The following is a 27,675-nucleotide window of genomic DNA, read 5'->3' as shown; positions in this document are numbered from 1 at the left end:
CCCATGCTCTGGAACAAACAAATAAGACATGTTTATACAAACCATGTGGATTTCAGCATTTCATATGCATATCCAATCTTAATGTCCTTCAGTTCCTTTTGTTTATTGTCATTAAAAAAGCTCCACAGTCACAGCCTCTCTTCCTCCGAGTACATCAGACACCCATTAAGGCCACTGGGTAGCAGAGCACATGTTTGAAAAAATAAAAAAGGGAGGGTTAGGGGGGTTCATCACAGAAACGATAGAAGACAAGAAATCAGATTACAGTGTTGAACACAAAAACAAGGAACGAAAAACATACACAACACAGAGAAATACTTTTGACAGACAAAAGAACCCTATAAACATATCGCACAATAAATAAGGAAGGCATATGTTATTTGAGGTAGAGCAGGATGGAGCCTTGAAGTACTGAACAGTTTAAAAAGAAGCACGTTGCCTGGTGAAATACAAAGTAATCTGGCAAGTCTGAAAGGGTCTTTTAAAATCCAGCATTAGGCGCATTCGAAACACACGCCAGTCATTTAAGGTTGTGGAGGATGGAGCAGAGGTTGAGGCAGAGGAAGGTGTGTATGTGCTTGGTTTGGTGAAGTTCTTGTATCTGGAGGTGGAGCGAGGTGACTTCAAACAGACGACGGTTCTTCCTGAATAATAAAAACAAAAGAAATGCGTCACAACTACGCGTCAGCCCCAAGATATTCCATGAAACACATCCTCGAGGGTCAGTCAGTCCCACTCTTATACTTTACTGGTGTACTACAGCTGTACGACTAGATATTTTGGCCTGGGATAACTGATGACCACGCGACCGGCATCTCCATCCCTGAAGATTTGGCTCAAGCATGGTTAAAGGAATAGTAATGTATTTTTGAAGTTGGGTTGTATGAGGTACTTATACATATTTAATATGTTATCTTATGGAGATGGCAATCAGTGCCATATATATATATATTATTAAAAAATAAATATCTGTTTCAACTGTAGGGTAAATGTATGGATTCCCTCTCCCCACTTAAAAAATACTTAACTATCCCTATTAGCATTCTGAGAAATGGTGAAAGTTGTATAGCACTTCAGCGCACACATAGATCAAATAAATACATGAACGCCACAATCTTAAAATAACTTGAATTAGAAATAGAAAAAAAGAGCTGCAAGCCAAACTGTATATGCTATAATTGGCCTTAATATTACTGTGGTTTCAGGACGCTCTCAATGGGCCACATGATAAATCTGCAGGGCCTGGAGATAATCACAAACTACTGAAATCTTTGTTTATTTTTTTAAAGATGCACAAAAGACACAACATGTTTTTTTTCCACGTGTGGAGACCCCTGTGTGAGTGTACCTGATGCTGGAGAGCTTCTGTAGCAGAATGGAGAGCTTTTCCAGCGAAGGGAGCTCTAGGCGAGGGTTTTTAAGAAGCTGTGAGGCCATTCGGAAAAAGCCCTCGGTGCTACATGCCTCCAGGAAGGGGTTTAAGTAGCCTGCAGGGAAACACAAGCAAAGGGCAAAAGAGAGCAGGAAATAATCAAAACAATTTCTCTAACGAACAACACATTTCTTATTCAATTGTTCAAAACTTCTGGGAGAGATGGAAACGATCAACGTCAATTTTGCCGTGCCTTCCACATTTGCATGGAAATGAAAACTACATGGATCCACAAACAAACCATAAAAAAAAAAACACTTTTAACGATCAAAACGGAGTTGGGACGGGGACACAGATGCCGGTCAGAGGAAGCCTGTGATGATTGTGTTTGGAAGACAGCTTCCACATTGTCACTGTTAACTCTGACCTTCCCCCCCTTCATCAAATCATAACCTCGCACACAACACACACACACACACACACATAGGGAGATGAAACGGAGGAAAGACAACAGCATTAATCCGCACAGATGGGAGCTGCACATTCTTCAAATGAATAAAAAGCAAATGTAAACCCTATGAAGTCCTAAAAGTGAGTGGGTTCCTAGTAAACAAACATTTGTTCCTGCTATAGCCACATTCTTGCTCCTTCAAGAACTAACTCTCCACTGTCTAAGACCACGCACACAGGGGGGGTGAGAGAATATAAAATGAGCCCTGGAAAATGACTGCTTTGGCACTGGTCTAGCACCGAGGTTCTTCTGGCATCCAATCACAGAAGGAGATTGGACAAGGAAGAATAGGATAAGGTTCAGATAAGGAAGGGTGAAGCGGGCGCAATCTGATAATATAAGAAAGGATTAAGCAGACAAGGTTTATTTTGGCCAGTCTTTTCCCAGCAAGTTATACTTCATTTTACCCCAAGGTTATTAAAGTACTATATATGCCACTGTTACGACCTTGAACAATTTCTATACATTTTGCAGTTGTCCCTTTTAACATTTCACATCATTCAAACTGTTTTGATTGGTGAATATTTTGATTAATGGCTACTGATAGTGGTTTGACAATCAGGCTGTCAGATAATTGATGTATCTGCAGCTAAAATAGTTATTTAGTCCAAAAACAACTGTCAAGAGGCAACAGGTGTATACGGCTGCAATTAATGTTATTTATTTTACTTAAGATTTATGTCAATTATGTTTTGATGAGCGGTAGTTAATGAAACATTGTACCACCAGACCCCACACAAGGTGCTGGTTTTTCCTTTTTCTTTCTTTCTGATCAACAGTTCAAAACAGCGGAAACCAGAACACGTCTGGCATTTTATTACTTCATCAGAGTCACGAGAGATGACAGAAAAGCTTTAGTTCAGATCTGGATTCCTTGGCAATACAAAACATTATTATCTCATATGGAACTTGATAAGCACAGTGCAGGACAATTCAGTTGTGCAGTGTTTGTTGACGTTGTTTTCCATGTGTCGGCTATGTATTTAATAATGGGACTTTTATTGTGCACAGTAAATTGTGTGTACCGAAAAACCAATTGTTCTCCATTATAAAAACATGTTAGTTAAAAAAATATTTATGTAGGAATTTTAACTTCGATAACTAGCTGGGAACATCATTTGTTTATAAATCAGTCAGGGTCTAGAATAAATACTGTTCTAATCTGTCAGACTATAAAGTCTTTCAGCAGTTACCCGTATAAACTGAGTGATTGCCTGTTTTCTGCTCATAATTTAAGGCCACAGTAGGAGGTGGAACCTTCTCCCTCTCCTAAAAAGTCTGCATATAGTGTTTGTATGAACTCAACGCACCAGTTCAAGTTCTTTCACTGCTGCTCCTACGTTTTTGCTTTTCTTCTAAACTGGCCTACTTACATAACATGGTACATAGAGATAATATTCCCAATCATTTCCATTATTTTTCTTAGCATATTTCGCATATGCATTCTTTCATTAATATGTTTCAAGGGGGCTATAAGTCTTCTCCACTTCAGGAGGGAGTGGAGAACACTTTTTTCTCCTGTTGCCATGGTGAATCATGTTAAAACTGTTCTATTGATGATGGCTTTTTAAAGCCGTCATGCACACGCTCAACTCGGACTGAACATAGTCAAACTAACTCAAATCAGCTGTTCTGAAATCAAAAAACTCAGGTGTTTGTCAACTCAAAATTAAGGGAAAAAATGTGTTTGTTAAACCTACTTTCTGAAACAGGGCTAAATGTGTGCTACATTCTAAACCTTTGTTTATATGGATAGTTTTGGATACAGATGGAGACACACGGAAATACAGACACATGCCTTTTGTTGACACTGTTTACCTGACATGAGTCAAATTCAGTAAAACATTGTTACGGAGTGTTTATTTGTGTGATGAGGTGTCCAACTGGATTTTCTTTTCTTGTTTTTTTCATGAATGCTATTCACAAGATGTGCTGTGTAACTGGTACAGTATGTGACTGAACTTTATATAAGCTGTCATTTGACCACAAGTGTGTGTTTTGTGTACAACTACACCTTTCTGTTTTTCTTTATTGGCAACCTTCAGGTGTAAGCCCTTTTGCCCCCTCCTTCCCAACCCTTTCCCGTCTCCCCTCATTACGGCTTGTAAAACAATAATTAGCAAGTCCTTCTAGACTTATAGCCCCCTTGAAACACACAACTGTATGTACACACACACATACACAGACACAGCTCTGGCCTCACTGGCCTCGGACATATGGCCCTGCTGTGTATTACTATATAGCAGTCTTAAATGATATGGCTTATAACCCTGTTGAACTCGCCCTTCCATGCAAACACACTGCAGCTGTTCTTCCCTCCTCGTCAAGGCTTTTGCCCTTTGATAAAAGAGAGCCAGGATATGGTGATTAAAGCTTTATGACCACAACTTTCAAATCTGTTGCCTGACCAATGATGGATGCCAACTGAGACAAACAGTAACTTTTCAAATGTGTTCTTTTATGTGGGAATGATAATAAGTGATACAGCAGGAGGAGCTTCTATGAATCTAGATGAATACTGATAGTAAAGACAGCCTATGAATTTGAGCTGGAAGAGTGATCATCACAGCCACTTTTGGCTACTTTAACCACAGAAAAAACACTAGTTGTAGTGCAACATAGTTTAGTCTGCTGTGTTCTCTTTAACAGATGAAGCCTATCACATCTGAACCCTCTTTTTGCAAAAGGGGAAAAAACGTGTTGCATTCATAAATAAGTGTTCATCACGCATACAACACTATAGAGACTAAGGGTGTATTCACACCTGCCGTGTTTAGTTTGGTTGAAACAAACTCAGGTGCACTTCCACCTTCGGTGTGCATCTTTCAGGCAGGTGTGAATACAGCAATCGCACTCGGGGGCGGACCAAACAAGCACACCGAGACCCAGCTGAAGAGGTGGTCTCGGTGCGCTTCCAACAAACTGCTGCAGTTCGTTTGTGGTGTGAATTTGGCCGGACTCGATCCGACCCAAATGCAGGAAGCAGTGTGCCTTTTTTTTTTATAAATCGCCGTCAGCTTCACATTATGGGAAAGTGTTGTTGTCGCCATTGTTAGGAAGATTGTGGTTTGACCGGGAGCACCGAGCGAATATATTACATTTGATAGAGACATGACGCGTAACAATGCTGAATGTGTTCAGCGATCAGATGAAGGAGAGGGGAGCATCTCCCGCAGAGTGCCAATAGGGTCACACTGCGCTTTGCATGAAGCGTGTGTTTTTATTTAGCTTCCCATGTTAACGGGACCGTTAATACTAATTAGGAAAAAAAATTCTACTTTACATTTAAAGTTGAATCTTAAAAAGATATGACATGTTTATTCTTGATGAAAAGACTGCTTTGCTGTGGAAGGAATTGCGTATGTGTCAGAAGAAGCTGCTGCTCATCACCATCGACGCACAATAGTAACTATACAGCAGTGATGGGTTCCAGACTGTTGTCATGTGACACAGGCCTACTTACGGGACTGTTCGGTGAGCTGCATCAGGATGTCTACAGGTGTGTGCAAACCTCCACGGCCAGTACGAAGCATCCACAGCAGCGCACACAATCCTTCATAGTGGATGAACAGGCCACGGCTTTCCTCAGACATCAGCTCCGTGTGGATACTGTCCAGAGCCTGGGCCAGCACATCAGCTAAAGACAGCACAGGGAGAGACACATACATACAGGGATTCCCAATTTGGTTTTAAATTGAGTGTTTCACTACAATGTTCTATCATGTGTCACTCGGAAAGGCAGATAGTACTCTCTGCAAATCAACTGGAAGCACAACAATGAAAATTGTTGCTGATTGATATGATTTTGTACGATTAACGATTAATCAACTGATGGTTATATTCTTTATTCTTACAAGGGTTTTACCTGTTTGGCAACAAACTCTTCCATCTACACACATTCCATCTTTCCCATTTCATCCCCACTATCAAAGATGTTCCCTGTCTTTCTCATACACTGTACTTTGGCCTCATCACCTGCCATTCTTATGAAGTCACTTTTCAGAACGTTTTTTGCCTGTCAGAAATCAAACATATGATCTGACTGTGATCACCTCAAATAGTTCTGAAGTTCTCAGAAAATGCTTTTCAAATGTCTGAAAGTGCTGGATTTATACAACCTGACATGTGCTTAAACTTTTTTTTAAGTATCGGACTGAGTTGGGTTAGAATGTCTTAGAATGGTACCCATTATGGGTAAATTCCGAGCAAATATGAGGGGGAAAGGAACATCTCTCCATTATACCCAATCTGGTTTCACGTCAATCCACGAGAAGAGGAGAAAACAAATCTGGTTAGCAGATTGACAGAGACGTACTGAGGGAGCCTTTGAGCCTTAGGAGCAGATGGAAGGGTCGGTGCAGAGGAGAGTTTCATAAAATATGTCAGGAGATGTAGGCTGCAAGCACTAAGAACACTAAGATTTACAATGTCAATTTGGATGTAGCTAAAAGCTCCCTGCCCCTTTCAAATATTAGGAAGAGAAAAAATATTAAAGACAGCTTGGAGAGATCAATGCTCTTCGTAAAGAACACAACAAATTACAATATAGACATAAGAAGAAGTCATAAATAAGATTAGGAATTGTAGTGGAGGTTGTATGGCAGTGGCTGTAATGCCAATGTGTTCGTTATGATATTAGTAACATTAATGCGAAGCAAATTCTGTTTACCATATTCACCAGCTAAGTTCATAGAGTTTTACCTCAGATGTATTTTTTAAAAACCAACCAGACTTTATTGGGTAAAACATGTGTCCAACTCTAGAATATCAAACTGAATACACACCGCGTGTCTGACATTCAGGGCAACACTGACTTTTTCCTTTTTTCAAGCTTCTGATTGTGTCCGTCTGTCTGTACTTTTCCCAACTTGTAAACATTTTTATTTTCCCCCTGACATTACAAAGCTTTGGGGGGGAGGCAGGATCCCCCTCCTCTATAAAATGCAAATTAGCACTAAACACAAAGTTCAGCTGGGTCTGATGGGAATTTGCTTTGAATTGATATCAAACCGAAACCACCTGATGTTGGCACTTCATGAAAGGTGTAGGGATCACCAGGGTTATAACAATTCATTCTTTGGGGTATATGAAGGTCTCTTCCAGTGTTTTTGAACCAATCCAATATATGTTATGATATTTCACTCAGAACCAAAAATTTACATTTTCCTGGCGAGAGATGAAAACTCATCGGGATACATTAACACATTAAGTAGGCCTATCTGCTCCTGTAACTGTAAAAGTCAAGACATTTAACAACAAAAAATTACAAATGTATATTCAAGCATAAGCTCTTGTTAGCACTAAAATACATTTCTGCTGAACTGATTGCTAACAATGTGCAAACCTTCACTGGCTAGCTGTATATAGGCCTACTGTATATGGTTCAATTAAGTACGTTTTTATCTTTGGATTGCTCTCCTGTATTTGCAGGTGCATTGAAATTCTAACAAAAATGTGAAGTAAAGGGTTTAGACTGCCTGCTTAGTATGTGTGAGAAGAACACACAATGCCCATTTAACACCCAGCTGTTTGTATGGATTCACACTTACACAGGTGGAGTGCATGGTGGGAAGTGACAACAGATGTACTGCTCACGTTATCTAATTCCGATCGTGATTCTGACCAGCAATTTAAATTAGGCTTCCATGACATCATTACACCATTGCTACCAGCAACAGTTAACTACTTTTTGCTATTCTTACCAAACATTAAGTTAAATGTAATCTGAATGAAAAAAAGTCAATAATATTTCTAATGACAACTTGGCTTGGTGACCTCCCAAACTAATCATACACACTGTTAAAGAAACAAAGAAGAAGAGTCCCTTCTGCTTAATGTCTGCTGTCTGCTTTAAGCAAAAACACATGTTTCTATCAATGGATTGAATTCGCTCTGTGATGCCAACAGTAGATAAAGGAAATTAAGTCAAGAGTTCTGTGGTTTCTCAATACGGGGAGATTTACCATGCCATCTTATCTGTGGACATTCAGATCTCATCTTTGCAGCTAGGTTGACAGTGACATTCTGGAGGTGCAATGACATGTGTTACCTTGTGTGACAGTGCGTAGGATGATTAGGGTGGAGAGGATGCATGTGTGAGGACAGGGGCTGCGGTAAAGGGGCCAGCTCCTGCAGGGTCCGCTGGCAGCACCTTTACTGGACTTGGGCAGGTCTGGGTCTTCAGACTGTGGGACTGGTAACAGGGCTGGGGGCTTTGACACTTCCTCTCCTATCCGCCGCAGAGTGGCAGATAGTGCTACATGCTGAGCAAATACACACACACAGACACACACACAAAAAAATAGGAATGATGTGCCTATAATGATCTTCATCAAAACCCCAGTGTACGAAATACAAGGTCATCCTGACATGAAGCCAGCACACTTATCCTCAGACTTCTCCAGAAAACTGATGCAGCCAATAAATCAGGGCAGTAAACTTTATGTTTTCCCAAAGCAGTGAACGGCTGGTGGTTTTCCAACCCCCTACATCCTTGTCTCTGTCTTTGCAAAGACTCCATGAGATCCACAGGGACCCCCCGGACTTTGAGCTCCCTACCCTTCTTCCCATGTAGGCATGGTGGCCCAATAGTGGTTGTTTTTTCTCTTCAAAAGTGAACACATATTGCAGCAATAAGGGCGCATGTGATTCCAGTTGAGCATTAAGCTAACACTGAGCAGATATGACATAGCCTGACAAACAAACATGGTGGGGGGGCAGCAGGAGTGGAGAAGAGGACTGAAGCGTGGAGGTTGGAGGGGCCCGGGGCGAGGGGTGGAGCCTGGCTCATAGCAGGGACTATGAGGTCGTTCAGTGAGCTAAAGGTGAGGGTTAAGGGCTGGAGGCATGGAATTAAAGGTGGAGTCAGCATTTCTGGAGAATGCTTGTTGTCAAAATCACTTTGTCAAAATCCGTGAATATCTCCTCACTATCCGCTACCTCCGTACTGCATGTGCATGCGCTTAAGAAAATCCAGTGTTAATACACATCCTAGGATCTGTAAACGGGCATTTTGCAAGCTACAGTGTGCCCCTCTAGTTTACATACCAGTTAAGTAGCTAGTATTTATAAAGTCAAAAAAATAGGGATTGGGAAATAGAGCAAAACCGTCCTATCACCTGCCAACCCTTCAACCAGGAAAGTTTGTTGTACAGTTTGCGTCCTGCTGGGGGCTCTTGATTCTTATCGACGCAACAAAGACTGCAACAGACAGGTGACTAGACTGTGTTGAACACAAGGCGACAGGCAGGGGACTTCAGATTACACAAGATGGAACTCGACAGGACCTCCTAACATTATCTCCTGCCGTGCTGTGAAGGGAGATTTAGCGATAAAGTAGTGGATATCCCCTGCTTGAAGTGGATGTGTGTACTTCTATGCGTTGAGGAAAAAAATTGCGTGTGGTGTTTGGTTTCTGATTAATGGTCTTTTTTTTAAAGTGACCCAGCATCTTTCTGTAGAGAAGCATCCCTCTATGGCAAGGTGCAGGGGAATTAACAGCATTTTGTTATAGAATGTAATCTCACCCACCTGTGTTGTTACTTTTTGACAGCACAGATAATTCACTACAAAAAAGGGGTGGATGTTATTGGATGGATATTCAAACACTGTGTACTGTAAATTGTCTTTTTTGTCGATTGACGCTCCCTCTGGCATCCATTTGGAGGACCAGAATTATTCCGCCAACAGCTGATCAAATTTTTAAAGCCACATAAATAATTTAAGAACAGGCTTTTGTGTGTTTGGCAAAACATGGGACTGTTAATAAAACATTTGAACATGATACATTCTGCTTTTTTTGAATAGTTTTTGAATACAATTGTCCAGGATTTATTTGATATTGGTTTATTTTATCTTTTATTTTGCCTAAGAAAGGCAAGTTTGAATATAATTCTTCCAAAAAAGATCTACAACTGCCTTCAAAGCCACCAATAACAGAATATGTCCTCAGGATGCTAAACCCCATTTTATAAAGGACATGAAGTTCAATCCTGAGTCTAAATGTTGATTGTTTATGTCTGCTCACAATAACTCAAACAGACATTTGTGACTAATAAAGCTCTACTTCTTGTTAAAAAACAAACAAAAAAAACAAGTGGCCTGGATAGTAAAATCCAGATTTTTTCCAAGTGCAAGCTAAACAATGACGATATCCCACATACAGTATGCTCTATTGTTGTTGTGGTCATACTGCATGTTCTCTTCATGCGACAGATAGCTTCTTGCTGCAGGGATAATCATATCTTATGTTTACCGGTGTAGTGCTGTCCATGTGCCTCAGAGCCCAGTGGACGAGACGGAGCTGGTTGAGGAGAAGGTCAGACTCTGACAAAGGAGTGATAAGAAGCTGATCGGCTAATAACGGCAGCACCTAAGGAAGCAGAATAAGTACTTCATGACTTTGATCGCAGCAAATATGCGTTAGTGTGTGCTTCCTCTATTGCTCTTTTGTGGTCATAATACCAAAACATGCATTGAAAATACAGAGATCACAGTCAAGCTATACAGTGAACAGGCCACCTTAAGGCATCTCTCTTTGAGTACGATCTCCGGAGGCAGAAAGTGGTCGACAGCTTTCCCTTTGTCTCCTGCTGCTGATGAGAACGTCTGTCCATCAAGCACCCAGTCCAGTAGAAGGGCCAGCAGCTTTAGTGAGCAATGGCTGCCCTAATGGAAGGAGGGGGGGGGGGATATGAAAAGGGTTCAATCATATTGCTACTTACTCATGACAAAATGGCAAGTATAGTTAATGTTATTTAAAATGAGACATTTATCACTTGTCAATTTCACGCTGGATTCTACAATAGTGCTGCAAGGATTCACAATGCTAAGTGATGCTAATGAAAGAAAGACTTAAAGAAACGCAAATGTATAACTGTATCCTCTTTGAAGTTCACCCCCGAGACATAAAAGTGTATTGGAGAAAAGTTTGAACATTCCATCAAGACTGTAACTTCACTGGGCAGCCTAGAGGTGTACATGAAAGTGAAAAAGTACGGTTATGGATTGAAAAGGCTCAGTCTAACAAGTGATATATCTTTAACATCTAAGTCATTTGACTTTCTATTAGGTCAGGGCTGAGCTGAATCGGCTGATAATTGATCTTCTGTCAAGACTAGTGATGATGACCACAACGAAAACACAGGCTGCAATGCATCAGGGCAGCTGGCGGCAGAAGTATGTTTTGGGGAGAAGGATAGTTGTACTGTTCCAAGCTTGGATTGTTGAGATAGGCAAGAATATTGCAACTTTTCATTGTACATATCTTGTTCTTAGGAGAATGTGAAATGTATATTTCTTGTTCTCGTAGGGAAAAGTATGATATTTTTAATAAGACAGGCAAGGTAACAAGTGACCTTTAATATTAAGGTAGAATCACTAAAAGTGTTGTATTCAAGTTATTATCCTGAAATATATACATAATTGTGAATTCCTAAGGCCTCTCTGAAAAGGCATGCCTGGGCTTGTCCTGGGACAGGTCAGGGGTGAGAGAGACAAGGGGGGCAGTGGGTCCTTGAGCTGGACACACACACACCCTCATCTTCCCCCCTCCCTCTCTCCTCCTAATACACACACCCACTCTCTCTGTCTTCAGACTATATAAAGCCAGGGTTTTGAGCAAGAAGTTTAGTTTTTTGGGAAAGCTGCTACTGAGGGTTTTTGGGGAAGCTGTTCCACTTTTTTGTTCTTTTAGCATGGACGAAAGACTTAGAAGAAAAACTCGAAAGAAACACTCTGAATCTTTTTGAGTGCAAAATACTTAGAAAAATTTAGGGAGTTATTTTTTCTTTTCAAAAAGGGGAAGAGGCTCGGAACCAATTCTTCCTTTTCTATTCTGAGAAGTTTGGTAAGGGACCATTTGGGTTATTGATGGGAACTAATCGATGAACCAGGTTGTAGAATAGCATGGAGTTGAGGTTGAAAAACTGTTGAACCAACTTTTCCTGATTGTTGTGTCGCAAAATCAAGCTTGTCATAGCATTTGAAGATATTCAAATATATATGACAAGATTGAAAGAGTCGGCCAACACCCAGAACTATTGAAGTTGTGTAGACAGTGGACAAACTTTTACTCCTGATCTCTTGTGGATCAACCAAATAAACTGTTGAACCAACTTTTCCTGATTGTTGTGTCGCAAAATCAAGCTTGTCATAGCATTTGAAGATATTCAAATATATATGACAAGATTGAAAGAGTCGGCCAACACCCAGAACTATTGAAGTTGTGTAGACAGTAAAGCTTTAAAAAACCTGAAGATGAGAATACTCCTGATCTCTTGTGGATTGGAAATAGGAGAACTCATGAACTAAATTCAATGTGAACAAAAGACATACAACACATAAGTTAAGTCTTATACTTCTCTACATATATTAACCACATTAATGGGAGTGTAGGTACTTATTTTCCTTCCTTTCATTTTATTTTATTTTTTTTTCTTTTTATATTGTGAAAGTATAATCTTTTTGTATTGGTTAAATAAAATTTCTTGAAAAGGCTATAACTCTTGAGTCTGAATCTTTAGTTTAGAGTTGGGAACAAGGACCTAATTAGGGTTTTTCTTTAAAGAGACCGCGGCGCCTCTGAGGTAAGCAATTCAAACCTACACTACGGCTACACTACTGATAACAAAGAATACACATCCCATAAACACACTCCTTGAATTAGGAGGGAATTGCATTTATCTATTGGCCTAAGCTCATCCAGGTGTATGGACTTAGTGAGGACTTAACGGTAGTCTTTTGAAGCTAGGGGTAAATGTGAGGTATTCATCCACCAGAAAACTTAAAAACCTATTATCTAATCTCCTCCTTTCTAAACACTTATCAAGGATAAAGGTCTGAAATCTGGACTTAACCTAGGATAAAATTAGAAGAGACAATTGTAAGGGTCGTTAGGGGATCAACACAGGGGGAGATTTGGAGATAGGCAGGGGTCAAAGGGTAACATGCTTTAAAACCAGAGCCTTTAAGGTAATATATGGTGTGAAGGTTTTTGGTGAAAAGTAAAACCTTTTGGGAATTGTGTAAATCAGCTTTTGGTCTTTGTTTGCCATAAATAAAGAGCAGGGGTCGATGAACACATAAACTTTATAGTGGAACAGGTTCAAACCAGGAACAAACGAACCTGGCAGGCTATATATACACACAAACGTCCTGATATTAATTTAGGGGTGTTTAAATCTGGTGAAGGGAATACCGGCATAATCTTTATGGCGCCCGCACGTGGGGTTCGATAAGATAAATAGACCCATAATCGCTGTTTACTTATATTAAAGATTTACAGGGAAGATAGGGCAACTATTATTCTTTTCGGGCTTAAAATACAAAGATCCACAACCCTTAAGTGAGGGTCTTTATTCAACCAGCGAAATCAAGCTGAGAGAGTATTCGAAATCTGCCAGGAAGTATAAACGGGGCAAAATATCCTTAAGATGTGTTAGAGTTTCCTTTAATAAAAACAGAACGCATGTACCGGCAAAACTAGGATTGAGTGTTTATTACTTCCTGCTTTATTTAAACTAGGCTAAGACCTTTGGCAAAGGCTTATAAAACTCACCTCTAAAAACTCTGGTCACCCTTTTCACTGGAGAAGGGATTGTCTGTTTAAAAAGGGAGAGCAAAAATTGCCATAGGGATAACATTTGGCTAGTTGAGTAAAAAAATCACTCTAAACTAAACGTACTTCAAGGGAGGGCATTTAGGGTAGTTAGTGGATTTTGATTATTTTTGCGTATATGGTTCAGAAGGTACCGATACTTGTTGAAATAACAGCCAGGCGAAAGGGCTTATTTGACTAATAAATATAGCTCATTCTCCCGTCGACAGCAACTGTATCCGAAGGTGTAACTTGTAACTCTATGAAAGTCAAGCTGGCCTTGCTAACCAGTGCTATAAAGACTCAGGGATAGAAGAGGCGAATTAAACGGCTATAAACCTTCCAAGAAAAATACTATCATTCTGGAAATATGGATGATATAACCAGACTGTTTTTGGTCTGTAACAGGGAATTCTTAGTTCCTGAGGTCCCTGATGCACCTACTTTTTGATTCTAGGAGTAATACAGGTGCAGAGGGCTATACAGATGAGGTTGGGAATAGAGGTCGGACACATATGGCAATATGTCCACCTTCATATGATGATGTTAATGAGGATAACAACGTTTCTTCTGGGGTGGTAAATAGTCCAACCGTCGTTTTTCCAAAGCTGGAGGAAATACGGGGTTGTAATCAATACAATAAAGGAAAATTAGTAATATTACAGTCTACTATTGTGGGCCTTCCTTTTACAGAACCCGGTATGATGGCAAATACAGAGAATTGGAATCTGACTTATGGTGGTGGTGTGGCTGCTGCAATTTTAACAATAACAGGGGAAGGAATGCAGAGGGAGTCTACTCGGATGAGACAGAATTATCAAGGGCCTTTTGGGTAGGACTGTTACCTTTTTATAATTTAATTTAGCTGTAACATTTGTCAACAATCTATTCTTGAAAGTTGAAGAGGGGGTAGTGAAGGGGTATTCCTCCTCTTCTCCTCTCCACCTTTTCTTGTTTTATTGCCCCTCGTCCTGCAGCCTGTGCTTGCAGCTCCCAAAGCCATAAAACTGATAACAGATAACAGCTATTCACCAGGGTTTTCTAAATTGTCAAAAATCTAAATTTCTAGACTCAGAGTACAGTGCGACAGTTTTGATCACATTTGCCATTAGAATAAATGATATGCAAAGATAAAAACAAGTTTGCTTGCACTTGTTGCTAGTGATGAGAGTTAGATACATGGTGAAAATAGAAGACAGAAAGTTTGTCATTCTCAAATAGAATACTTGTAGACTCTGTGCTGACGCTAAGAGCTTCTTAAACGTTAGTGGGAGCTGCCAGTAATTTCAGCTGCAAAGAACAAATACATGTGATGTCACTGAAGTTTTTGGTGCTAGTCCAGAGTATATGAATAGGTTTGAAATTAGCCACCATATAGCTACCCCAAAACATCCACAAACAACCAATTTCAATTAGCCCTCATATGTAAACCAATCTATTTAATATAGGTTTAATGTTTTATTGTTAAGTTTTCAATAAAAGAACAAAATGTTCTAAAATGCTTGTTGAAGCAGGTATTTAGAATATAGATATTGTGGTAACACAGAAATAGTAGAAATGGCCCAAGCTAGGCCGGAAATGGCTAAACATCTCTTTGATTTTCCATCAGAGTAGACACAAAGAAAATCGCACACCACAGTTATACTTGAGAAAGCCTCTTTAAGTAATTACTGCAGGTGCACATATGAAGGGCCAGGTTGGACACATATTATTTATGTGTCTCTAAAGTGAACCTGGTTCTCATGCCTAAAATGCACTTACAACACAACTGAGGTCAGGGGTCAACAGGGTGCTATGGTTGATGGGTTAAAGAAACAACTGAAACTACTCTGTAAAGAAACTAAACTAAATTGAGTCACCTTATCCCATTTTTACCTGGTCCTGCTGTTGAATCCCTATGACCTCTATCTACATAACACAAGCCGTGTGGGTATTGTCTTCCTCAGGGGCGCTTTTTATTTGAAATGTGTAAATACATTTGCATTTAATTTTTTCTTTTTCTCAGAGTGCAAAGATCAGTCAAGTGGGTAGAGAGGGATGCCAGTTGTACACTTGCAGTTTCTCACTGGCCTTGGCCTGTGACCTTTAACCCTTTTGGGACTGATAACAGCAAGGATGGACAGTCTCTAGTCTGGGTGTCTCCATTGGAGACATCTCATTCTTAACTAATGGCCTTAATTTACGACGTTCACCTCTACCACCTGCACTTGGTGTAACTCTATATTTAGCTTTTACTTTATACTACTTTAGTGTATTTTTTCTTTTTTCTTTTATCTTTTCACATAATCTCAGCCTTCTCAAACATAGAAGATGTTGTTCTCCAAGCACATTCTTTTTTTGTTTGTTTTCCTAGCTGAGGGTAAAACTAAAATCACCAATAGAATGACTTCAAATTTTATTTGATGTTGCTACGGAAGGATGGGACTGGTAACACTGTTTTTCGCGGCTTTATTTGAAGTTTAGCTACTTGTAGGCAGCGTAGAGTCTCTGGTCCGACGGCCCATTGTGTGGTTGGCCAGAGCACCCTTTAATTTTATTTTGCCAGCCCATCCAACCCTTTCCTATATTAGGGTTTTGGGGAAAGTAAATCATATTTTTTATTTATCTTAGTGGCCAAAACATAATTATGGAGTAGCAGCTTCTAGTTTGTATGCATTGCATGTCTGGAATAGACTCCCAGAAACTGTAGGTCTGCTGCAACTCTCAGCTCTTTTAAAACAAAATCTGAAGACTTTTCTACTTGCCTTTTAACCTGTGAATCTTAGTCTTTGTTTTATTTTATAATAAATAAATAAACATGAGTGCTTAACACCAGTATAGCCACAATTTTCTTAGATTTTTATCTTTATCATATGAAGTTACTACTGAATTTTTGAATGATTAGCTATTTTTTTACTCCTGTAATAGGATTTTTTATTTTTTGTTTTGCTTACCTGATATTATGTCAGTACCCGGAAATAAATCAAAATAACCAATAGAAGCATAACACCAGTAAAGACACCTTTGCTACCTTTATTTTATTGATGGATTACTACAGTTTTTCATTTGCTACTTTTTTATTGTTTTTCAATCATGAGATATTTTTCCTCTCATGGACAAGAGGGCTCCTTTGCCTATTCACTAAACATAAAGCTCTATGTTCTACCAAGAATCTACAGGATCCTTTCTATAAATCCCAGATATAGCTTCAGCAGCTTTAGCTGTTGACATGCATTTTTTCTTTAACATGGAATACTATATCACAACCGCTTGGAGACTTTTTTGTCTGCAGAAGAAGCTGGCAAGCTTCTGGGGCCTACTACACCTCTGACACACAGGCGTCCCCTGACAGCTACATCTTCAGCTGTGACAACTCTCCAACTCCTGGTACATCCTGGTAAACTGCACCATGCTTCCTGAAGCTGCAGAATCATCCACTGCAGGGTGAGGTGAACCATTGCACCTCCATCAGTTGCTGTAGGTCGGCAACTCTATCCTGCTGGGGCATCAACTCTACCTTGTCCTGCAGTGGGCCTTTCTTCATCTGCCCATGTTCCTGCTCTCACTACTGGGCAACTGCAGATGTTCTACGATGTAGGCTCGAGACCACACCCCCCCCCCCCGCACCCACACACACACCCCCTTGCACACACACAATGCCAATGTGATGCCAACAGAAGATAAGTAAAGTCACTAAACTGGACCACTGCTTCATGTGACTTATGGGGTTCTAACCGACGCCACCTATACAACACAATCCCCTTAATCCAAGCTATACAGTCCACTACAGTCCACTGGTCCTCACCAACATATGCTATAAGCTTGGAGGAGATATATATATATAACAAGGTGTATGCCTGGGACAAACCTTATGTGTAAGCAGACACTCAGATATTGACTCATCTACATGCTCTGTGTTTGAAAAAGAGCCTCAACAGGCCGAAGAAAATGGACTCTGTCTTTATGATTGAATCGTCGTGGGACTGAATTTTTGTTTTTTGGACATTGCAAAAGCTTAAGACCTTTTTACTATACTGTCTGACGTACTCATTACTCTGAATTTGGTCAAGATGTTGTGATTTTTCTACATGGGTACTCATTTGTATTCTGCTTGAGGAATTTCCATGTCTACTTATCTCAGGGTGGTGTTGTATTGAGACTACATGATTTAGGGGACTCTTTTCATATTGTTGTTTTGAACTTTGAGGTTGCTTATATAATCCTTTTCTTTATATAAATTAGGTTTTTGGTAATCCATCACTTATTTTTTACTTTTCATTTATTTTTAGTTTTATTTTTTTTGATCTGGTGTTGTGTTTTTGCTCTCTGAATTGGGTTTTACCTTAATATTATGGTATACTGGGTTTATGCTTTTCTTTATTTGTAGTTTCGTATTACGGATACTGTATCCTACTGCTTTGTGGTTGTGATATATTGCTGTTTTGTGGATCAGGTTAAAAGAAAAAAAAAAATATATATATTATTATTTTTTTTTTATTTTTTTACGATTTTTATTGCAAAGGCAATGTATTGTCTTGATGATGGTTGAATATGTCAATTATGAAGTTGCAAGAGAGGGTGTTGAGATAGGCAAGAATATTGCAACTTTTCATTGTACATATCTTGTTCTTAGGAGAATGTGAAATGTATATTTCTTGTTCTCGTAGGGAAAAGTATGATATTTTTAATAAGACAGGCAAGGTAACAAGTGACCTTTAATATTAAGGTAGAATCACTAAAAGTGTTGTATTCAAGTTATTATCCTGAAATATATACATAATTGTGAATTCCTAAGGCCTCTCTGAAAAGGCATGCCTGGGCTTGTCCTGGGACAGGTCAGGGGTGAGAGAGACAAGGGGGGCAGTGGGTCCTTGAGCTGGACACACACACACCCTCATCTTCCCCCCTCCCTCTCTCCTCCTAATACACACACCCACTCTCTCTGTCTTCAGACTATATAAAGCCAGGGTTTTGAGCAAGAAGTTTAGTTTTTTGGGAAAGCTGCTACTGAGGGTTTTTGGGGAAGCTGTTCCACTTTTTTGTTCTTTTAGCATGGACGAAAGACTTAGAAGAAAAACTCGAAAGAAACACTCTGAATCTTTTTGAGTGCAAAATACTTAGAAAAATTTAGGGAGTTATTTTTTCTTTTCAAAAAGGGGAAGAGGCTCGGAACCAATTCTTCCTTTTCTATTCTGAGAAGTTTGGTAAGGGACCATTTGGGTTATTGATGGGAACTAATCGATGAACCAGGTTGTAGAATAGCATGGAGTTGAGGTTGAAAAACTGTTGAACCAACTTTTCCTGATTGTTGTGTCGCAAAATCAAGCTTGTCATAGCATTTGAAGATATTCAAATATATATGACAAGATTGAAAGAGTCGGCCAACACCCAGAACTATTGAAGTTGTGTAGACAGTGGACAAACTTTTACTCCTGATCTCTTGTGGATCAACCAAATAAACTGTTGAACCAACTTTTCCTGATTGTTGTGTCGCAAAATCAAGCTTGTCATAGCATTTGAAGATATTCAAATATATATGACAAGATTGAAAGAGTCGGCCAACACCCAGAACTATTGAAGTTGTGTAGACAGTAAAGCTTTAAAAAACCTGAAGATGAGAATACTCCTGATCTCTTGTGGATTGGAAATAGGAGAACTCATGAACTAAATTCAATGTGAACAAAAGACATACAACACATAAGTTAAGTCTTATACTTCTCTACATATATTAACCACATTAATGGGAGTGTAGGTACTTATTTTCCTTCCTTTCATTTTATTTTATTTTTTTTTCTTTTTATATTGTGAAAGTATAATCTTTTTGTATTGGTTAAATAAAATTTCTTGAAAAGGCTATAACTCTTGAGTCTGAATCTTTAGTTTAGAGTTGGGAACAAGGACCTAATTAGGGTTTTTCTTTAAAGAGACCGCGGCGCCTCTGAGGTAAGCAATTCAAACCTACACTACGGCTACACTACTGATAACAAAGAATACACATCCCATAAACACACTCCTTGAATTAGGAGGGAATTGCATTTATCTATTGGCCTAAGCTCATCCAGGTGTATGGACTTAGTGAGGACTTAACGGTAGTCTTTTGAAGCTAGGGGTAAATGTGAGGTATTCATCCACCAGAAAACTTAAAAACCTATTATCTAATCTCCTCCTTTCTAAACACTTATCAAGGATAAAGGTCTGAAATCTGGACTTAACCTAGGATAAAATTAGAAGAGACAATTGTAAGGGTCGTTAGGGGATCAACACAGGGGGAGATTTGGAGATAGGCAGGGGTCAAAGGGTAACATGCTTTAAAACCAGAGCCTTTAAGGTAATATATGGTGTGAAGGTTTTTGGTGAAAAGTAAAACCTTTTGGGAATTGTGTAAATCAGCTTTTGGTCTTTGTTTGCCATAAATAAAGAGCAGGGGTCGATGAACACATAAACTTTATAGTGGAACAGGTTCAAACCAGGAACAAACGAACCTGGCAGGCTATATATACACACAAACGTCCTGATATTAATTTAGGGGTGTTTAAATCTGGTGAAGGGAATACCGGCATAATCATTAGATATGTGTAAATAAGTGTGTTATTATGCTTCTAACGTTTTTTTTTCTTTCTACGATAGCAACATATAACGTAATGCAGTCTTAAAGGTGAAGTAAGTGATTTATTTATGTTAATATAAGTGTTCAATCGCTCTATAGTGTGCACGTTTCATAAAGCCGATCTCTCAGTCACCCGCTCTGCGTGTAATCAGCAAAATAAACTTTTCTATGAACCCTTTTCTGATATCCAATCAGAAGAGAGAACGCTACAACGCTACCTGTCACTGACTGCTAACTGCAGTCAGTGACAGGAAGTTAGCTAAACTGACCATTCCGCTTACTGAACCTTTAATTGGAGCAAATCCAACTAATTTGCAATACTTTCAAGAGTAACTAAAACCAAACACACAAATATCTCCAAACACATACACAGACTGGGTTGTTGAAGTACCTTGTTGCTGGGTTTTCCAGAGGGAGCAGTTTTCTCCTTCTGGGATGGTTTATTACACTCGGTGCTCTTGACACTCGCTCTTTGACCGCCCTTCGATGCTGCGCTGTGCTCATATTTCCTCTGAAAACATACCAGACATAAAAAAATCTTAAAGTTCAACAATTTCTGCGCCACAAGATATTAAATCATCTTTAGGGTGCAAAAGCTTCAAACAAGGTTCAGAGTCAGACCATCATGGTACAAAAACTGACCTTGAGAGCTTGGCACAGAAAACTGCATGGACTCCTTGAAAAAAATAAACACATAAAAAAAAGGACCATCCGTGAATTGGTTATCAGGTTTCTTACCTGTAGGTTGTCAAGTCGAGCCTGCACCCTCTTAGACTGGCCCTCCAACTTCTTATTATGTTCATTCATCTCAATCAACTGTTGGATAAAAAAAAACAGCGAATGTCAAACTACTTTTCAAGACCACTGTCTAGAAAAAAAAGTGCCTTACTTAGTTTAATCCCATGCAGACAAATTTGTTTGAGGCACTTTCTTTAGGCAGGATGTGTTTTTTTTAAACAAGCACTACAATCAAGAAAACAAATGCAGATTATGTGATTCCACACCAACATCAGAATCCAAGAGGGTTATGTCATAGCGCCCCCCTGTGGTCCAAGGTACATACTGTTCAGTTATTTTACATTTGGAAGAAAGAAACATTCTAGTCTATAATTGGCTTGTTCTATGCATATTGATTTGTTTTCAGGATTGGTCGACATATACTCAGCATTGGATTTTACTGTCAAAGTAAAACATAAAACATAATCAAAATATTTAGGATTTTGACTGTCCTTTCCTTGAAGTGTTTGTCCATTTAATATACTTTCATTTTTACAATGTTGTGAGACGTGATAGAAACCCTGGAGATAGCGTCAAAATGCAAAAACTGGACAACACACTTCTAACCTGCTTCTTCATGTTGTCATTCAGATCCTTGATGGTGTCAAAGCTGGCCTTGAGCCTCTTGTTCTCCTTGCACTTCTCTCGAAGAAGATCCTGCAGCTGGCTCACTTCTCGCTGGTGTTTCTGACGACACAGACGTTCAAGTTCACGCACAATGAACAAAAAAAGTGTATTTCCTGAAAACACACCTCGGTGTAATACATATTATCCTGTGTTTTAAATGCACATTTACAGTTATATAGGAAGAAAATAGTATGATCTTGTTTAAATATTATAAAAAACAAAAATTTGTAAATTAACTTTCAAAAGCAAGACATGATTAGGTTGGGTAGAGAAATATATAAACACATCCCCTGTCTATGTGAGTCTGACCTCCTCTACAGCTAGTATGCGAGTACGTAGCATCTCCTCCAGCCCTCCTGCCACTGTCCTGAAAGTCTCTTCCTGATGCTTGAGCTTCGTTTCACGCTCCCGCAGTGCATCCTCCCACTGCTGCTGGCCCTGTCGCTCTGCCTGTATACACACACAGACACATAGGCAGGCATACAAACAAACTATGAACACAAGCTCACCTTTCATTCATCACAATCACAAATCACTGATGACTAACTTTTCCAATAAGAACTCCAGAATCACTGACTCCAATTTTAGGTTGGTGTATAATGCTGGTGTCCTTGCAAGTGGTGTCTTCTTGTATTTTCCTTTTGTATTGTGGGCCTACTGATAAACTGTGACTACAATACAATGAATCCTGCTCTCTCACCTTGAGTTGTTTGTAGATGGTCGTCATCTCCTGGTACACATTTTCCAGCACTAAGGAAGAGGAATTGCGGGTGTCAGGGAGCTGGTGAACTCTCCCGTCCATGTCAGTTTCATGGGACCCAGGGCTACCATCCAGACTGGAAGGTAGGGTCACATCTAGACAGAGATTAAACAAAGGGTAAGGCCAAGGCTAGCTCATTATTTACCTATAACAGAGGTTGCCAGGTAAAGTAAGAAAATTCAGCAATAACAAGAAGGTCATTTGATTAATTTGTGTTAGTCATGGATTTGTCAAGACATTCATTTTAAAACTGCAATTTCATTAACATGACTATGCTTCAAATGATTTTCTTCAGGCAGTAGGAAGTAGGAACCCTGAAAATATTTGAGTTCGCTCTCAAGAAGGTGGTCATTTTCCTCTACCTCGGCAAGTACAAAAACGGGTTACCACTGGCATCTCTCTCACACGCACCTGTTTCTGTAAACTGCACCTGAGAGCCATGAAACGGGGCTGCTGTAAAATCCCCACTCAGAGCCTCCTCATTGGTGTCATGGAGACTACGATCACTGCCAAAGCTGCGAAAAGAGAGCAAAAATGTTTTGATCATAGGCATAGAAATCTGAGGCATGAAAAGTGGCATTTGCAATAGTTAAATCGCATTTGACTCACTGGTCAGGATGGCTGGTAACTGCTTTGAACAGCTCACGTAAAGCTTTGCTGTAGTATTTCAACTCTCTGCTCGGCCGGCGTGTAGACCTGTTGGACAAATGGAGCCTTGGAGCTGCCTCTAAAATATTGAGTATTTAAAGCAATGTTAGGAATATTAGTTGACATTGTCTCAGGTTCTTCCAAGGCATGTCAAGGAACATCAGTTAGATGTGGGGGTTGATTTTGAGAGTGAGAAAGTGAGTGCAACTATAATCAATACAGTCATCTTTCAAATGCTCCCATTACTTATCTAGTAAGATAATGTGATATACTATATGTGTGTGTGTATAATGTAAAGGGCTTGTTCAAGTATGCTACAGACAGGTGTTTATTTGAGCAGTTTAAGTGTAAATTAATTCTCACCTTCACTGGTTCCTGAGGTGTTGTCTTCTGACGGTGGAAACTAAAAATGTAATCAGAACATGTTAAAGCTAAAAAGTAGCAGCTACTGTTGTCTGCTAGAATGTCACGACTGTGTTGTAATAGGGCTAGTCTATCTGTCAGGTAATGTTGACTTTTCTGCCATATCCACAGCTGCTGGTACACCACAAATGAAGCGTTAATAACAATGTGTGGCACAGTCATGGGCAGTCATTTTTCACACAATTCACACGTTATATTAACGTTTTGACACCAAGCTAGCGGTCCGAATACGTACAATTTAGAAGTTAGAACTGACAAGAGAGAGAGAGCGAGACAGGGGAAGAGGACGAGAGAGAGAGAGAGAGTCATGGGAAGAGGAGGAGAGAGACACTAGCACCGATATACACAACAGTTTTGTTTTTCATTGGTGTTTACTAACGCTACAGCCTACATGGTAAACAGTAACGTAACTTTCAGCGCAAACGTTCATTTCGTTAATTTGCTTAGAAGCTAGGTGGTTAGCTTTACTTTGGTTGGACCACTGACGGAACAATGCACATGTACGGTAACATAAAGCTACTCTACTGGACAAGTTGGCATTTGTAGTACGAAGCTATCAGACATGTTGAGTTGGTCTAACAATACGGTGTAGTAAAAGTCAAACCTTGTTCCTCCTTTCCAAGTATTTCTGCTTAAGCTGCTCGACTGTATCAGTCACGTCGCTGTCGCCTAACTGCAGGTTCATAGCTGCTGTGCCTCCGTAAATTATCGATACACTTTAATTTGAATTGTCTATACTCCTTGGACGTTTGCATACCACAAAGTGTCAAGTATTAGCAAATAAAATACACTTCCGGTCTAAACTTTCGAATTAAAAATAATTGTCATGAATATGGATAGTCTGTTTTGCTTTGGAGGTGAATTATTTTGAAATTCCCGGCCCAAACATCCTCTACCTAACTAGCCTACATGTGTTAACTTAACGCAGCGCCAAACTGCCTCTACTGTCGGCCAGAGGCTGTGTGGAAACGAAGTGGAAACCAAACACAAAATCCAAATTTGGCGGATGAATGATCATGTGACACTGAATCTTTTTTCTACCCATGTGTGTAGCGCCCTCTAGCGGCGGAGGACAGCACAGGTAGCAGGCAGTAAATGGAAAACAACATTTAAAAGTCATTTTAGTAATTTACAAATTGCACTTCGGTATGAAAACCCTTTATTCAATTGTCATTTAATTGTAATAGCGTAGCCAACATAGCCTAGGGCCTAGGCCTGCATTTTGTTTCGTTTGTATTTTGTTTCTCTTATCTCAACCATGTTCTTACTGTAACTAAGTACAAATGCAATTTCTAATAATGTCCCCCTTCTCAAAATATATAGCCTAGGCCTATGGCCGCTATATAGACCTAGTTGTCCTTGTATACATTTTAAGTCAAGGAAGTAGGCTATATGAGTGCTATATTTGCAACGTAGGTCTTGAGTTTAATTTGTTTGCAAGTGGTGTACTGATTTAACCTCTAGCAGCAGTATTGCATTTTTGAAATGAAAAGGGCAATCAATGTTTTCATTTGATCTAAAACCTGCATTTGGACTGAGTTTTATAATTGAACAAATATAATCTATTTTCAGTTTTAAATGTCCTGAGGCGAACCACTTCTGATTTTTCTTATTATTTTTTTCTTCTATTTCTGTTATGATGCCGATGGATGATGTGCCTTCCTTTTCCACCCAGCCATGCACACTGTAGTTACAGCAGTAAGCCAGAGAGTGTCAGTGCCTCCTCAGAGACGACAGGATCAGGTCCTCCCCAAGTCTGCTTTCTGGCATGCTTTTGTGTAGTGCAGTGCACTACCAGTATTCAACTGTTGTTTGAGTTGTTTAGTGTTAAAACTGGGCAACAACTGGTATCTTACTCTCACCTACGGGAACGAATCCATGCTAATCTTTTTGTTTTCTGCAAGTACGATATTAAATGTTTTGTCACATACACATCAACGCTATTATATTATTGGTTTTGTAGGGCATGATTGTGTTGTAAATATACCATGGTGTACAACAAGGTAATTAGATTAGTATACAGTGTAGAGTAAAAGCTATAGGCCTACATCTTCATAAGAATATCAAAGGGCCCTTAAACTGCTAGTATCCAATCAAATTAATAAATAACAACAATAATTTTTTTTTTAATAATTCAAATCCAGAATAATGAAATTGAAATATTCAACAACATGATGTATTTTAAAATACAGTACCTACCACAAACCAACTGTCAGCTCCCTTATCAGTAACACATACGCATTCTGAGGACCTACAGGGATGAAATAAAGATAGTAAAGTGAGTCTTTGTTGGGATTATAGGTTTGGATTAACCTCGCTGCACCCTCGAGTCCCTCTCCAGCCCGCAGCGTAGCATTTAGCCATTATGTTTGCCGTGTGTTGCCAAGTTTGCTTTAGACTTGAGTGGCCTACAACTAGGCTTTAAGATTAATGCCCTCTCTTTCTCTGTGTTGGCTAATTAGCAGCCATTAATACAAATTCTCATGATTCAATCACTTTTGCCCCTGCGGGCCTTTTCGCTGACTTTGAGAGAAATTAGCCGGCACGCTCACTAACACTGATCTTCATTAGAGAGCCATTTGCTTTGTCCACTTTATATGGAAATTATGGTTTTGTTCTGTTAATTGGTCATATACAAATGTTCCTCATCCAGACACTTGCTGTCCAATCGTGCTAGACAGTGCTGGACCATCAGTGGTGTGTTTGGTGTGTGTGTGTGTGTGTGTGTGCATGTGTTTGTGTGTGTGTGTGTGTGTGTGTGTGTGTGTGTGTGTGTGTGTGTGTGTGTGTGTGTGTGTGTGTGTGTGTGTGTGTGTGTGTGTGTGTGTGTGTGTGTGTGTGTGTGTGCATTTAGGTTTAGGTTTTGGTAATTGTGATTAGGTCGGAGGTTAGAATAAGGGTTAAAGTTACAGTCAAGGTTAAAGCCACTACGAGTAACTTGGTCCCTTGGACAAAAGCGGTAGTATTTTTACGACGCCAGCTGTCGTGAAGCTGTTTTCTAGCTCGTGCCGGGCGTGCAAGATTCAAATAATCAGGAAGCAATATAGTGCATGTCCGTGTGTTGAAAGTGTGAGGGCACCGGACTCTTTTCGGCTCTGTGAGTGTGGTTAGTGACACAGCATCAACTAATGCCAGTAAGTGCTACACACACGTGATTGCAATGAGTTGATGCAGTGTCACCTCTCACGGAGCTGAAAGAGTCCGTGTCCTCACACAAAGCGAATGAACGAGAGACGGCAGTTAGTATGGATCACGATGAGGTAATGTGTTTATGTTGTTGTAAATAATGACTATTTCAGATGAATAATGGTCGACTCATCTGATGATGGTGAGGCAAAGTAAACTTTGTTTTAGTAGGCTACCGCTCATTCATTTAGGAGTAAACACTGCAGTTCGCTCCCGTGAAATTGTGTATACGTTGCTTGGCAACGCCCTCCCGCTCGTCTACCACTCTCCTTTAGCTTTTCTTCATTGCATTTTCTTTTTTTTCTTTGATGGTTCTGCCCCGTTATCAGTCATTATGATGACAAATAACTGTCTCAAACAAAGTTCCCGCTCCCCTTCCCTCACCTGGAGGGATAGGCTTCTCAAATCGCGTTTGTTGCGCCACACTGAAATCTGCGACCAATACGGACATGTGACCATAGAGCATGCACGCGTGAACCGAAAATCGGACTGGGTGTGCGATCAGACCAAAAGCAGTAATAAAAACTATATAAAAACGTCTTTCTTTGCACTGATGGTCTCGTTTGCTGTTAAAGGTAATTTATGATTATCAGAGGAAACATGAGGCTGTTTAAAAGATATTTAAATGTTACTCGGAGCTGCTTTAAGGTTAAAGGTCATGTAGTCAATATTACGTTGTTACAAGTGTTTGACCCCCAGTTTTATGTACACATAGCGATATAATATCTCTAGCCCTGCTTACTACTGTAAGTGGACATAGAAAATCTGTAGAGATATAAAGAGCAAATATGGCACTCACGGCTACACCTGGGGGTTGATCGTCACTGAGCAGTAGGGAGTGGGGAATACATTATCAAGTGCTATTCCCTTCTTTATTGCACAGCTTATACAGCCTGTTTTTAGCACGCAGTTCAAATCACCTGTTTGTGCGTGTGTGTTTCTCTATGTACTGTATGTGTGTGTGTGTGTGTGTGTGTGTGTGTGTGTGTGTGTGTGTGTGTGTGTGTGTGTGTGTGTGTGTGTGTGTGTGCGTGTGTGTGTGTGTGTGTGTGTGTGTAAGCTGCAGATACAGGGCAGACAGTCTGAGGGGACGTGGCTAACAGTTATTGTTTGCACCGTCTGTTTTCTGACAAACATCACAAACACATGAGCGTGCCCACGGGATACAACTAGACAAAAGCAATCAAGA

The 27,675-nt window shown here is 39.8% G+C and overlaps 1 protein-coding gene across 1 annotated transcript; it reads right to left on the bottom strand.

The window, feature by feature from the left end:
• Positions 1-332: 332 nt before the first annotated feature.
• On the bottom strand, positions 333-23,985 carry ccdc138 (coiled-coil domain containing 138; the record flags this gene model as incomplete). Its single annotated transcript, XM_080038430.1, has 15 exons — positions 333-644; positions 1,349-1,487; positions 5,347-5,520; positions 7,933-8,146; positions 10,138-10,254; positions 10,404-10,550; positions 20,457-20,576; positions 20,804-20,881; positions 21,410-21,529; positions 21,779-21,919; positions 22,170-22,324; positions 22,641-22,744; positions 22,839-22,956; positions 23,241-23,280; positions 23,905-23,985. The coding sequence occupies 15 exons, from the start codon at positions 23,983-23,985 to the stop codon at positions 521-523; spliced, it is 1,872 nt and encodes a 623-aa protein (XP_079894556.1). The 3' UTR covers positions 333-520.
• Positions 23,986-27,675: the final 3,690 nt, after the last annotated feature.

This window comes from Ammodytes marinus (assembly GCF_949987685.1).
Source record: "Ammodytes marinus genome assembly, chromosome: 12".
Classification (NCBI taxonomy): Eukaryota; Metazoa; Chordata; class Actinopteri; order Uranoscopiformes; family Ammodytidae; genus Ammodytes; species Ammodytes marinus.
Note: the sequence above shows the minus strand (reverse complement) of the source record. Positions and strands in the feature narration are given on the sequence as shown.